The sequence below is a fragment of the Pinus tabuliformis genome, chromosome 4_2 (genome assembly GCF_031772625.1).
Source record: "Pinus tabuliformis cultivar Carrire ecotype Pingquan chromosome 4_2, CPIR1, whole genome shotgun sequence".
Taxonomy (NCBI): domain Eukaryota; kingdom Viridiplantae; phylum Streptophyta; class Pinopsida; order Pinales; family Pinaceae; genus Pinus; species Pinus tabuliformis.
Genome location: NC_142304.1, coordinates 836,607,899 through 836,621,814, shown reverse-complemented (window position 1 = coordinate 836,621,814; position 13,916 = coordinate 836,607,899). Strand labels below are relative to the sequence as shown.

Below are 13,916 nucleotides of genomic sequence, written 5' to 3'. Positions count from 1 at the left end.
TCTGCACAGAGGGTTCTCCAGAATGCCAAAATGGAATTGAAACAGATTCGAACCGGCCACCACTCGCTTTCTCGTTGAGGTTGGGGTCAGTGATGTTTTCTCTGTTCCCGAGGACTTCAATCTCACCTTGCTGAACCATCTACTGGCAGATCCGGGCCTCAATCTCATCGATTGCTGCAACGAACTGAATGTTGGCAACACTGTCGATGGGTATGCACGAAAAGGTCGTGGGGGCGATTTGCTACTGAGATCAGAGAGATCTGGACAGTGTTTCTTTGTGGGAATAGATTGTTTCCTGCGTATACTTGTTACAGAGATATCAAAGTTCTGATAGCATGAAGTGTATACGCAAGTAGGGCACCAGATTTGTCTGGAATTCCGCTATGTCCATGTTCAAGGCACCGTCGAACCGAAGGGAGGCAGTCAACGAAGCAGCAGCAACAACCGTCTGAGTAAACAATGTATTTGTCATGTGTACTGGAACATGTTTTTTTGCAGAACTATAAACATTTTTGCAGAAAGGCCATTTTCTCCTCAAAGAATATGCGAGAAAAATGGGATTGCATTATTTTCATCCAAGTCATATATATAAATTATTCAGTTGATTGGATGAGCTTCTGATCCGATTTTGGAAAGCATAGCAGATTGGAGCGGTATTCATGGAGTTGATCACATTCTTTAGTCCTTTTTTATTGGCTGTTTTATGGTGATTGAGTTCGTACGATAACCATGACAAGTTCATTTGTGCTCACCAAAAGGTCTTTCGAGGTTGCTATTAATGGAAGGAACACGTCATTTCCGGAAGAAGCTGTTTCTTCATTCATTTAATCTGCTCAACTCTGGTTGGCAGACAATTTTGACTGCTACAGTCTCTTGCTGGTGCGTCTGCCGGGAACCTTAAAGTCTTGTCTTTGGAAACTCAGTTGCAGAGATGACGACAAAGCAGGTTAGCAAGCTGGCTTTGGTCTATATTGTATGGATCGCCTTCGCGCTCTTGTTCATCGGAAAAGCAGAGGGTGAGGCTGCAGATTGTTACGCAGTGCCCAGCTGCAAGGCCTGCCCAAAATGGCGTAATGCTTATGAGTACGGTGATAATCTAATTTGCTGCTACACTTGCCCATACTGCAGGCGCTCATCCACCTCAGCTGGGTTTAAATATATGTTGCTGGTGCGTTGGAAGCCGAGGAGAAGACCGAAGGAGGCTGCAGTCGCGCAGTGATCTGCGTGTTGGACGGTGCTGCTGATTGGCAGCTCAGCGTGGAGAAGATTGTTGGGTCCAAGAACACTCCAGGATTGGAGGAGATTGCCCGGTGGTGTGTGCCGAGCAGGCAGCCAATTGCAGATCACTGGTTATGATTCATGATATTTCTGGACTCTAATAGTTGCTGTTATCATTGGAAAATAATCATCTTTGGGCAAAGATAGAGAAATTTGATTTTTTATATCTTGGAATTATGCATAATATTATTGAGCCTTATTGAGCCTAGCTAACTCAATGTAGGTAAAGTTATTTTGTTAGAATTTGCAACTCTAACAAATAACAGGTAAAGCATGGAGCTCCAAGAAGTTATTTGACAAAGATGCCCAAGATGTGAACTTGGGATAAAGGAGCAGCAACAATGTTGATGGTGGACAACAAAGTAGATTTTTTGAGTTAGTGTGGCTTGTGGAATAGACTCCTTAGTATGTTATTGTAATAGTCTTTGTATGTACCAGAAACTCCAAATGTTGAGGTATTGAATGTAAGCCTTGTAAAGGCATTTGAAAGTTCGTGGTGATCTCAAAACCACTTTGTAATGGTTTGTGGTCAGCCTGAAACCATCTTTTGTCACTATAATGTGATGGTTGGTGGTGAGCCAGAAACCATCTATAGAGCCTTAGTGGCTACAGGAGTTGCCCGGTGGTGGCACGTGGAGATTTCTGCTCGGTGGCAGCAGATTTGATTGCCCGGTGGTGGCGAATTGGGGTTCCGTGATCGGACCTGCCCGGTGGTGGCGAATCAGAGCTCTGTGATCTGCTCGGTGGAAGCAGATCGGTGTTTTGCCCGGTGGTGGCATATTGAAGTTGGCGGATTTGCCCGGTGGTGGTAAATCGGACTTGCCCGGTGGTGGCAGATTGCCTTTGTGGCTGTGTGTACACAGGAGCTTTGTGCTCGTAGGAGCAGGTGGACTGCAGTAACACCTGGCTCGGACTCAGATGATTTTTTCTGAGTAGAAGGGGATTGGCGTTTTTCGCGCTGACAGCAGCGCCAGGAAGGCCAACTGGCGCGACTGTTAGGCCATTAATCGCGTCAATGGGCGCGGGTTTTACGTTCAGGATCGCGCCAATTCACCTTCAAGTGGATCCGCGGGATCAGAGAAGTTGTGGATCTGTCCGAGGGCGGCAGATTGTGTTTTTGGAGGTTCTGTACATGATATTCGCCTGATGGTGGTGGATTTCACTATTATGACAAGTAGTCATTAAGGGGGGGAGTTGGAAATAATTAATTCCTACTTGTCTATGGTTGTAATTCTCCATTTGAGGAGTTTGTTCCTATATAATAGGGATTTAGTTTTCTCTAGTTTAGTGTGTGGTTGAGAGGATCTCTCAACCACACTAGTGTACGTCCAAGATAGAATTCCTATCTTGAGACTATTGATTGTATAAATATCTTGTAATTTCCTCATTCATTAATTAATAGAAAATATATTGGTTGAGCTGTTTTTATCTGTTAGATCTAGCTCAACCAATATCAGATCATCCAATAATAAGTCACTTCAAGTCTCATGATCCTGATCCAACATTGAATTCAAGGTGCACAAAGTATTTTAGATCAAATCACAAACATAGCCCTTGCAACATAAAATATACTTCAGATAGAAGTATTTTTTAGAAACCCATACACTTGCACACTTGGCCTTATGATCTTCTCCTCGTTATATAGCTTTAGGCCCTTTGTCAATACCTTGGACCAAAACCACTTAAGACCAATACCTTAGACCAAATACCTAAGGTCAATACCACGGACCAAATACTTAGGGTCAATACCACAGACCAAATACCTCGGACCAAAACCTAGGTTTTCCAATCATGTACGTGCTTTTCTTTCCGTGGGAGTGCATGTATACGTATACGCTCTTTTTGTTATGTGGAACAGCGTGTATATGCTTTTTTGACTAAGTGGACCAACGTGTATCAGCGTTTTCCTTTACCTTCTTTATTCTGATCAGTAGACCTTAGTTCCATCTTTCTGTTCTTCTGTACCATTGCCATGTAACCTCTGAATATACCTGTTGTACTATGAATTGCCTTTTACCAAAACTAAATTGACCTGTGAGTGAGTTGCCATCAAGGACAACACTTGTATCATAATGCCAACAATAAGCTACTAGAAAAAGGGGCTAAAATAGTCAATAAATGTATGGTTTGATTAACTTTTCAAATATGAAAATTAAAAGGCATATAATAACCAATTGAAACAAGATGTCTAGCCCTAATAATGTAGCAATATAAATCAACAAGACATATATTATACACTAAAGTGATTTTAGGTTAAACATGCAAGAAAACTCTAGGATTTTAAGTCAATAATATGCAAGAAAAACTTAGACATCTAGATTTTTTTATGGTTAAAATTTAAATTAAGCTAAATAAAACCATAAAACATGAAATAAATTTTTAATTTATAAATTTGATTGAGTGAAGGGAGAAAACTAGTGCCTACTATATTTTTGAGGGGGGCATATGAGGTCAATTAAAGACTCCCTTGAAGAGATGTAAGTAGATCTAAGGTAATATCTAGAGTTGTCCACTACAAACCCTAGAAAAACATCTAGTACCTTAATAATAACTGTAAGATGACTCAAGGGAAGGTACTCCATGAGAAACATTTCAAGAGCTTTAAAGAAAGGATTTGTTCAGCACCACCACCACTAGATAAGTACAATTACAGTAGCATTTATTCATTAACAAAATCCATAAGATAAAGTGAGATTACTTACTCAAAAAATCTTCCAGTCTTCAAAACCCTAGCAAAGGGCATCTATAAGAAGTAAAGCAATCCACAAGACAATCTCCACAAAAAGTCACTCTAAACCATCCATCCATGGCCTTATAGAAAAGAGAAATAGTAGACCAAATATAAAGCATTTCCACAAGTAGTAATGATTTAGAAGTGAAAAGTTTTTCTCTTATTTATATGAGAGATCAAACACCCTTCTTATCCATTAATGGCTTTAAGAACATAAAATAATGCTTCTATATCTTACAAACCCTAGATATAAGGAAAAAATATATAAAATATCCATGATAAAAGAGTGAATATGTCAGTAAGACCCCTAATGATACTCCAACAATGAAGTAGAGATGCTTCAAACCAAGTCATCCATCATATATGTGAGCTCAATCTCACACTTGTGGCACATGGGGTCTCCCAAGGTGGATAAATTGCTCCAGAGTAGTGTTGGGGCTCAAAAGGTGAAACATTCCTTCATAAAGGAGCAATGTGTCACTCTCATGTGTCATTCCATATCCCAAAACGTGCAACATCTCATGAAAAGTGCCTCAAATAATCATAAAAGGGGTAGCACCCCATAAGAAAGTCCCACATCATCTCCAATGGATGCTAAGATGTCTTAACATGGGTGACAAATCATCATCATGCTCAACATCCTCTATACAGTGTGGAACAACCTCAATCAAGTGGGGAAAAAGACTCATTGACATTCTTCAAAGTACATCATTGAGAGGGGCGATCCAAGTGTCTATCAATTTGGGGCATGTACACAGGTCAATGTAACATAGAAAGTGTGGCATGTCAAATATAAAAACCATTAGGAAGATCACATTAGATATTATCTCCAAACTTCACACTAGCTCATAAATTTACGTAATTTTCCAAGTTTATATATGTGAGGATCATCATTAACCCCTACTAAGTGTGCCAGTGCTCAAGAAGAGAAGTGTTTCCCAAGAAATCTATCAAATGGTAAGTGTAATAACATATGGTATGGTTTGGGGTTCTATTTCATGGGTAGTGTCATAGTCATGTAAGATTATGTATGATATTCATCCTCATAAGCACCTTTGTTGAGGAAGCACTTGTGCATTGGGTTACCTTTTCTTTGACACTTTATCTTACTGCCCCTTTCCTACCGTTTTCTTGTTTTCTTGTATTCCCTTTTCTTTTACTTCATTTCACAAACTCCCACATTCTTGTATATGCATTTTATTGCATGGGGTTTTGGGATAAATTAACTTAGTCATTTTTAGTTATGTAGGCATAGGACTTAGGACAATGGCCTCATAGGAAGGGGGTAGATCTAAAGCTTTGTTTTGGCTTATGTATTTTGGGATTTATATCTTGGTCCCTTTTTTGTTTTTTAGAAGCATCATCAGCCTTGGGCATTCAACCCCCTTGTTCTCATGGGATTGAAGCACAAATCCATGTGGGTGACATATGGAAACCAATCCAAAATGCGGGGAACAAAGACGGGAGAGATGGAATATGTTATGTACGGATTGGGATATGTACAAATTAACCCTTTTAAAACCCCTAGTAATACAACTCTACTAAATAGTAATAACACCCAACTAACAGATGATGATGATCGTCAAGGTGAAACAAAGCAAAAGACATAGCTTCAAAACATAATGATTCATTATCTAACTCAACCATGATCACTACTTTCATGCCCAAATACATTTGGCATCAACACTTAATATGAAGCAATGAAGAAGTGCATATCATGTACATATGGCACCATATTCATCAAATGAGTGAGTTGAGCATGATGTGGAAGCCATATGTGGCTAGCTGTTTATGGAGAATCTTGAACGCAATCATTAGAATGTGGATCATAAAAAAATATCTCCTCTAGTTACCCCTAGAAGTGAGGGGGTAACATCTAGCTTTAACATGATGACATGTGCTCATGATAGAGTGCATGAGAACTACATCTCTAGAACTCCCAAGACTTCCACTTTGCATCATTCTAAACTATCATACTACATTGTGAAATAAAACCATCAACAATATTACATATTGTAGTTGCAAGGGGATATGATTCCCCTAATATATGATAGTATAAAGGGAAGGTGATAATTTTTATTGTATCATGTCATTTTTATATAAAACAATACTAAAGTAAATGCCCGTAATTATGAAGTCAAGCAATAACTAAAATCAATCATTATAGAAAGGACACATAAAAGAAATATACAACATCACCTACAACTATCTAGTGGTACAATAAAGAAATCAAGTGCCGGTTGTGGAATAAGGTTAGAGGAGCAAATGACTAATTAACAAAGGCAACTTCCTCCACTAAGGCAAAAGCTAGAAAAAAGGCAAAGGGTGATATAATGATAAGGATCCTAATACAAGTGATGGTGGAACATTGCTTGTTATTTATGTTTGTCATTTAAATGCTCTTGCTCATTTATTCATAATGTTTTCTTTCCATGTTTCAATATAATGTGATATTTATAAAATAATGCATTATCTAGATATATATATATATATATATATATATATATATTCCAAATTCCTGAGGGGTTTCAAAAACCTGTACCCATTTCCCCATATTGTGCAACTTAAGCTCCTTGAAAGGGGTCAAAGGAGCTTGAAGTTTGACGTGCTGCAAACATAACCATAAGCAGGCAATCCCTAATTAATGGTTAGTACTTTAGCACCAAAACAAGTATTGATTATGTTATATACCACATTGGTTGGTCAAACATCATGTTCCCAACCAGGTTAAGCACAGAGTCTTTGAGATTCTTGCACAAATTTCCCTTAACACAAACACTCTTATGAGGTTGAGGGTTCTACAACCTTTCAAGCTCATGGCAAATGAAGTACCCAATTGACCTAGATATCCTATAGAAGAAGGGCCAAAATTGCATTAGCAAGCATGGAAATTCAACCTGAATGAAACATTGAAGCTCTGCACTCCCTAAGCCAAGAAATCCTTGTCCCAACCCAATAAGACAACCAACATATTTCTGCATATCCAAGGCCTTGTCGGGGAGAAAACAAAAATGTTTTGTTAGGTTATGGGTCCTTTCTACTCTTCATTGATCCATTTTGCAGGGAATAACATAGAACCCTTATGCTATAGGAACCCAATGACTATTAAAATCATATATGAATTTCAGAAAGGGATGACCCCATGTGCAAGAAAAAAATGACCCATGGCTTCTGCCTTCGCAGGAATAGATATCCCTTAGTCCTAGCACCTGAGATGAAGAATGTATGTTCTTTACATAGCAGCCACCTAGGGATTGTTTCTTGAAACACTTCCAAAAACATTCCAAGAAAGAGATCTTCTGATCTTTTTGTTATTCTAGGTGAAATCATAGTTTTTAGATGTTTCATAAACTGCTAAAAATGTCCCAGAAACCAACATGTCATATTAAGTTTAAAATGGAACAAATTGTTACTGACATCATGCATTACAAAAATTAAAAACAAATTTGAACATACACATCTCATTATAAAATTACATGGAACACAATCCTGTTTCAACTATTTAAAACATTATGCATTACTCAAGTGTAAATAGCATTTGTTTAAGAAATTTAACAGTGATTAATGCAATTAAAGATAAAAGCATCAAGTGAATACATGTACAAGCCGTCACAAACAAGGGGAATGCCCCTGGGAGTGTTGCAGTCCAGCAGCAGGTAGTGAAGTGATCAAGATTGTATTAACACAGTGACCTAGGTTCAAAACCCTTTATGTGGGTGCAGATGAGGGCCCCTTGGTGACTGTACGACATGCCCCTAGTAGCGTGGTAGCTTAGCCAAAGGGATTCTATAAGATATATCCCCCCCAGAAAAACACAAGGGAAACACAGAATGGAAATCTAGCCTCTGTAATCCCTTTTGTATTTGAAACAATCCCATAAAAGCATCGAGACTGGCATCCAAACTTGAATGGGATGATTCAAAAGCAACATATGTTGTAACTAAATTAATATTTTTTTATCACTTGGCACTGCTAGGTATTACAACAATATCCAATGACTTAATTAATGATAATAAGCACCCAGAAACAATAATCCCAACAGTACCTAGCCTAGATAAACACTCCAGCCTTCCAGGCAAAGCAACATACATCAAAACTGTATTCATCATAAAGGAGGCACTTTTTGGCAAGACCGATGATAACTCCAAAAGCTTGTAGCTATACATCAACTAAGAGAAGATTATGATCAAAACCACATACAGCTTGAAGAACTTTCAAACCTTCAAGGCTTTCTACTGGATATGGTTCTGGTTCATCAATGTTGCTTCCTAAGCCAAGCCTTCCATTCCTTCCACAACCCCATACCCAAAGTTCCCTTTCAGAAGTAATGGCAATTGAATGTGCACGGCCTCCAGACACAGTCACTGGCTTCTTTGCATCTAATCCCTTAACTTTCCCAGGTTTAGAGGTAATTTCCCCTCCCGCCCTCCCAAGCTGAAAAGTTGAATTCCACCCCCATGAGAAGATGTCTCTGTTCAGTTCTTCAGTGTGGCTTGCATTTGTTCTGCTCTCTCCTCCCTGAGCACTGGACATTTGATTCAGACTAATCGCTAGAGAGTGGCCGAGGCCTGCAGCAATTGCTACTACCTTTTGATTCAAATCCACTGGCTGTAGAAGAGGTCCCTGTAATGATCTGCCAAGTTGACCATAAATATTGTCACCAAAGCTAAAAAGCAACCCATTATCTGCAAAGGTACAAACGACAGTGTCAACCAATAAGGCCATTATTCAATACACTTTATCCTATAAAAATGCAAATTACCAAATGTTGGGTAGAAATATATCCATGGCACTCCTGCATAGTTTGATACATGACACAAAATGGCACTTGGTAGAGGACTTCCGTTGCAACTTTACCATGACTTCAATGTCCAATCTACAGTAATCGACCCCCCACATTACTCATTAAGCAACTTGTTTTAGGTTAAAACAGAGTGGTTTCAACATCTGTAAAATAAAGACAAACCTCAAGTGAAATGATGTGATACGGATGGGAACTATGTTGATATGGTTGAGATTAGGTTGAAACCTTGAAATAGAGGAATGTTCCCATGAGTAGAGGAGTTTGGGACTTCATGCACAGATTTACTAAGAGGGGTATTGCTTAGATCCCAATTGGCAAGAATACTATTTTAGATGCTGATTTGAATTGGAAGGTGATGATGGAGAACTTTTTGGATCAAAGATTATTAGCAGCATACTAAATCACAGGGCATGTCCCTCAGGGTCTCGCATCCCGTATTTCACATGTTGGACATGAAACGTGTCGAAAATGATTTTTTTCGTGTCCTCCAATCAAGACACGTGTTTTGGACATGGCAAAAACGTGCCCTAACGTTTTTGGCTCTTAGGACACGTGTCCTATGAAAAGTGACATTTAAAACCTGCGACATGGTTTTTTTTGGGTTTTTTATGTCATTGTTCGCTGCCAAAATCGAATTTGTTGTGCAGTGTGAGAAATTCCGCCGGATTCGAGCGCAGTGCTCATAACTTCACATTGAGCGCGTAGTTCACAACTTCACATTGAGAGCAGAGTTCACAAGTTATTCTAAATTTCTAGTTTTATTTTTCAATCATGATATTTCTAAATTTCTAGTTAGTAGTTTCTTATGTGTTTGAACATTGTTAATAATATGAACAATGAACATTGCACTGTGAACATCATTGATGTAGTAAATTAATAAACTAACTACTAAATACTAAATAATAAATAGATATCATCATGATTCATATCTATAGATGTTCTAATTTCTAAAGAATATGGATCAGGTATTATATTTCAGTATTTTTTTAATATATATATATAAAACATGTCCCTCATGTCCTGTTTCCCGGGTCACTGTGTGTTGAATACTTGTATTTACATGTCCTCCGTGTCTCGTGTCCTCATGTCATGTGACTTAAGCGGCATATGATGGTCAGTCTTCATAATGTTTCATTTGTACTTGTAATGATGAAATATAAATTATATTTGAAAAAAGAAAAATATTTATTTTATATTCAAAAGACAAATTTTTGAATTTTTGTTTTGGCACCACAAGTTGTCCAAGTCATCCCAGCTATTAAAGGCACCCATTCAGTCTATGGATCTCTATATATTAGAGTCACTAGTCCTCCTCTCCATCATCATTCAATCATTACTATCTTCTAACCATACAAAGCAAAATTAAGGAGCAGAACGAAGGAGATTAAACAAGCATCTTAAAGATGAGTTTAATCCTTGTGAAGAAGTTGGATTCTCTGTTTTATCTCTGTGTAAGAAAGACAAATATTTGTGGTTCATTTCTGTGCTAGAAGGCTGAAGATCTGTGATTCATCTCTCTGCGAGAGGAGTCGAATTTCTGTCATTTGTCTCTGTGGATAAGAGCCTAATCTCTGTTACACATCTCTGTGGATAAGAGCCTAGTATCTGTGATACATCTCTGTGGAAAAGGGCCAAACATCTGTGATACATCTCTGTGGAAAAGGGTCAAACATTTGTAGTTCATCTCTATGGTAAAGGGAACCGAATTCTCTGTGTTATCTCTATGATTGCAATCAGATTGAGAAGCGCTGACTTGGACACTTCATGGAAAACCTTGCTGGTTAGTTTGACTTTGATGTATCTATTGTTGCATTGATTCTCTAAGGAAAAGGTTGGCTTGGTTTTTCCCCCTAGTGCATTGGAAATACTGAGGGGGCCACCAGGGGGGGTGGTGAATCAGATTTTAATTTACAATTGTTATCGTATACCAATTAAGATCACTTAGTAAAAGTAGAACACAAAATGTACAGCAAAAGAATAATTTTATTAATAAGAATGACGAGGACTCCAATCCTCTTTTACAACAATTCAAGTACAATAACACTTCAGGGCTCCAACCCTAGATGAAGACTCCAATCATCAATTTCAAACCAAGGTCCAACTTGGTCTACTTGAGGACTCCAATCCTCTACAATAATTCAGGCTCCAACCTGGTTTTCCACGAGGCTCCAACCCTATGTGAGGACTCCAATCCTCTGGGGCTTTGTTACCACTCAATCTAGTAGGGTTCCTAGGAGGGGTTCTAAAGGGGCAACCACTAGACCAAGTGGCAACAATGGGACAAGGACCCACTGTCACCTCAATCGATGTCCCTTCCTCTTGACAGACTTTCATCGATGGGAGGAGTCCTGATATAAGGAAATCACTAGGAGGGATAAGTCAATGATAGGATATATAGTGATTTCTAAGGCTGATTCACAAGAGAGACTCAGATAATAGGTTTGTTTGCTTTAGAAGCAAGGTTAGGGGCTCTCTATGAATGGCTCAAGGGAGGCTTAGACCTAGGTAATGATGGATCAATTTGATGGCTATGCCCAGACCAAAGCTTTCGAAGGAGAAGGGAATGATCTCTATTGAAGTTCTTGTAAGATGATTTGTCACATAAAGAATGGGACCACAAAAAGACCAAGGATGCCCAAACAAGACCTAGGGTTTAGGGTGAAATCTTCAAACAAATATTTAGGTCAAGCTATTGATTTGGGGTAGCATCGGACGTGCTCTAAGCCTCAAATTTTGCCAGGAGGCTTGGGCACATGCATTCCAAAGAACCCCAAAACTATTTTGGGAAATTCCACCCAGAGACGATTATATTAAAATAATTAATATTTTATGGAGTTCCTAAGTCTAAACTTAGGAAAAATAAAATATTAATGGGCTATAATCTAATTGTGAGTGAATCTTCTAGATAAAGACGGAGATCAAGTCAAAATGATCTGAGCCTTTAATTAAGAGTTAATCTAGGTCGTTGGTTGTCCAACAGGAAGATATAAGAAGGGGCTTGAGGGTCATTTGGAAAACACATTGAGAGATCAAGAGATCGAATTTCTGAAGTGAGAAGTTCTCAGGAGGAAATTTTGATCGAAGAGATCCTTTGCAGTAGAGGGGCAGGGGCAATGATCCGGAGAAAGATTTCCAGATTCGGAGAGGCAGTAACAAGAGGCTGAGTTATTCCCAATGCAAGAACGTGCGCGTGCAAGAACCCGCGAGTTCAGAAACTCGCGAGTGTAGGAACGCGAGAGTGCAGGGACTCGCAAGTGCAGGAACGTGTGAGTGCAGGGACGTGCAAGTGCAGGAACGTGAGTGCAGGCAACATGAGTGTCGGGGTTGCTTAGGGAATATCTCTGCCAGATTTTCTTACTGTTTGGATTGCCAGTTGGGCATCCATAGATGTACTCAGATTTCACTGCTGCATAATAAAATAAAACCCTCACTGCTGCACCGGTTTTCCCAAGTTGGGTTTTTCCAGGGACATTTGTCCAAAAATAACAATGTCCTATTTATTTGTATTCCCTTGCTCAGTTTCTATGTTTCAGAATCATATTTAATTTGGTGTAGGTTGTTTCAGTGATTTACTTCAATGTTTCAGGAAGAAATCTGAAATAAGTTTGTAATGTAATTTACGATCTAGGTGAAGTAGATTCAGTTGGTTGTAGTAGGATTCCTGAGATTGTTAGATCTAGGAATTTTCACACAAGCAAGGGTGAAGACGGGATCAATGATAGATAAACTTCCTTTGAGTTTCCAAGCACACTAGACCCCTTAGAGTGGCGCTAACCTAGAAAGACCTAGATCAAAAAAAAAATTGAGACTAGGGCTTGATGTTTCTCTAAAACCAATCGTGGGATAATCTTCAAATTTGGGGGGCAAAGAGAGGAGACACCAACATAGTCCTCCTCCAATTCGCACCTCAAATGGATGGCTCTAAAAGAAATTGTTTGATTCCCTAGCTAGGTCATCTAGCGTTAGGGCAACAAATTTGTGGAAAGGAAAAGAACCTAGGGTGATCACCATGGATTGAGACCAATGCCTAGCCAATTGTGGAGAATGGAGTTAAAGTGATTTTGGTTTTAGGATTTTTGCTTTTCAAAGGAGTCTTATTGCAACTTCACTAGCCCTAGAGAGGTAGCTACAAGGTCACAACAAGGAATTTATAAGGAATTTAGACTTCTGTGATCCATAACATTGTCTAGAAATCTTCGGCAAAATCACATAATCAGTCTTTTGTCGACGCGTTTCGAACCAACCAGTGTGGTTCATCGTCAGGACAAGTTGAAGAACTAATCTGGCTTAGCTTGATTAAATAGAGTGTGCAGAGACTCCAACGGCTATATTGCAACAACTAATTTCGACCTGAGGATCAAAGTCAAACCACTGATTTTATTATTAATAGAAGTTAATTGAAAAATATAATAAATTTATTGTTTTAAATATAATGGTCATTATATCTTCATATTTATTAAATAACCTATATTTATTATTATCCCCAAATTATTTAAATACAAATAAATAGTATTAAATTACTATTATTCTTAGAATTTAGTTACAATAGGTAACTGTGTATTTATTTAATAATAATTGTTTAAATTAAAGGGTCCAATGGTAAACTAGATATAATGGTCACTAATAAATTATGGTAAACTAAATAATGGTAAATTAAATAAAATGGTCAATAATAAAATTATATCTTCATTAAACCTATATTTATTATTATTCCCAAATAATTTAAATACAATAAATAGTATTAAATTACTATTATTCTTATAATATAGTTACAATAGGTAACTGTGTATTTATTTAATAATGATTAAAATTAAGGGTCTAATGGTAAACTAGATCTTCTCCAAATCAAATCATTTTTATTAATTATCTAAATGTAATGGCCCTTCGAAACTCAAATAATAAGTTCATATAATAATTTAGTCTATTAAATAATCTATATTTACTTAATAATCTATAATTCTAATATTATAAATAGTATTCTAGTTAAATCATTATTATGTAAATTAAAGTACATGTTTATTAAAAATAGTATATCCATTAACTCAATAATATATCATATATTTCTAATAATTTCTTGTTTATCATTAAAACTCTTATAATTAA

At 37.8% G+C, this 13,916-nt stretch overlaps 1 protein-coding gene across 1 annotated transcript in view; it reads right to left on the bottom strand.

Moving 5' to 3' along the window:
* Positions 1–8,161: 8,161 nt before the first annotated feature.
* The window catches only part of RUG2 (Regulator of chromosome condensation (RCC1) family protein), a 211,656-nt gene continuing 205,901 nt past the window's right edge, over positions 8,162–13,916 (bottom strand). The window contains exon 4 of the mRNA XM_089424286.1: positions 8,162–8,694. Coding sequence (XP_089280412.1) covers positions 8,168–8,694 — 527 coding nt within the window. The 3' untranslated portion in view covers positions 8,162–8,167. The remainder of the gene's footprint in view (positions 8,695–13,916) is intronic.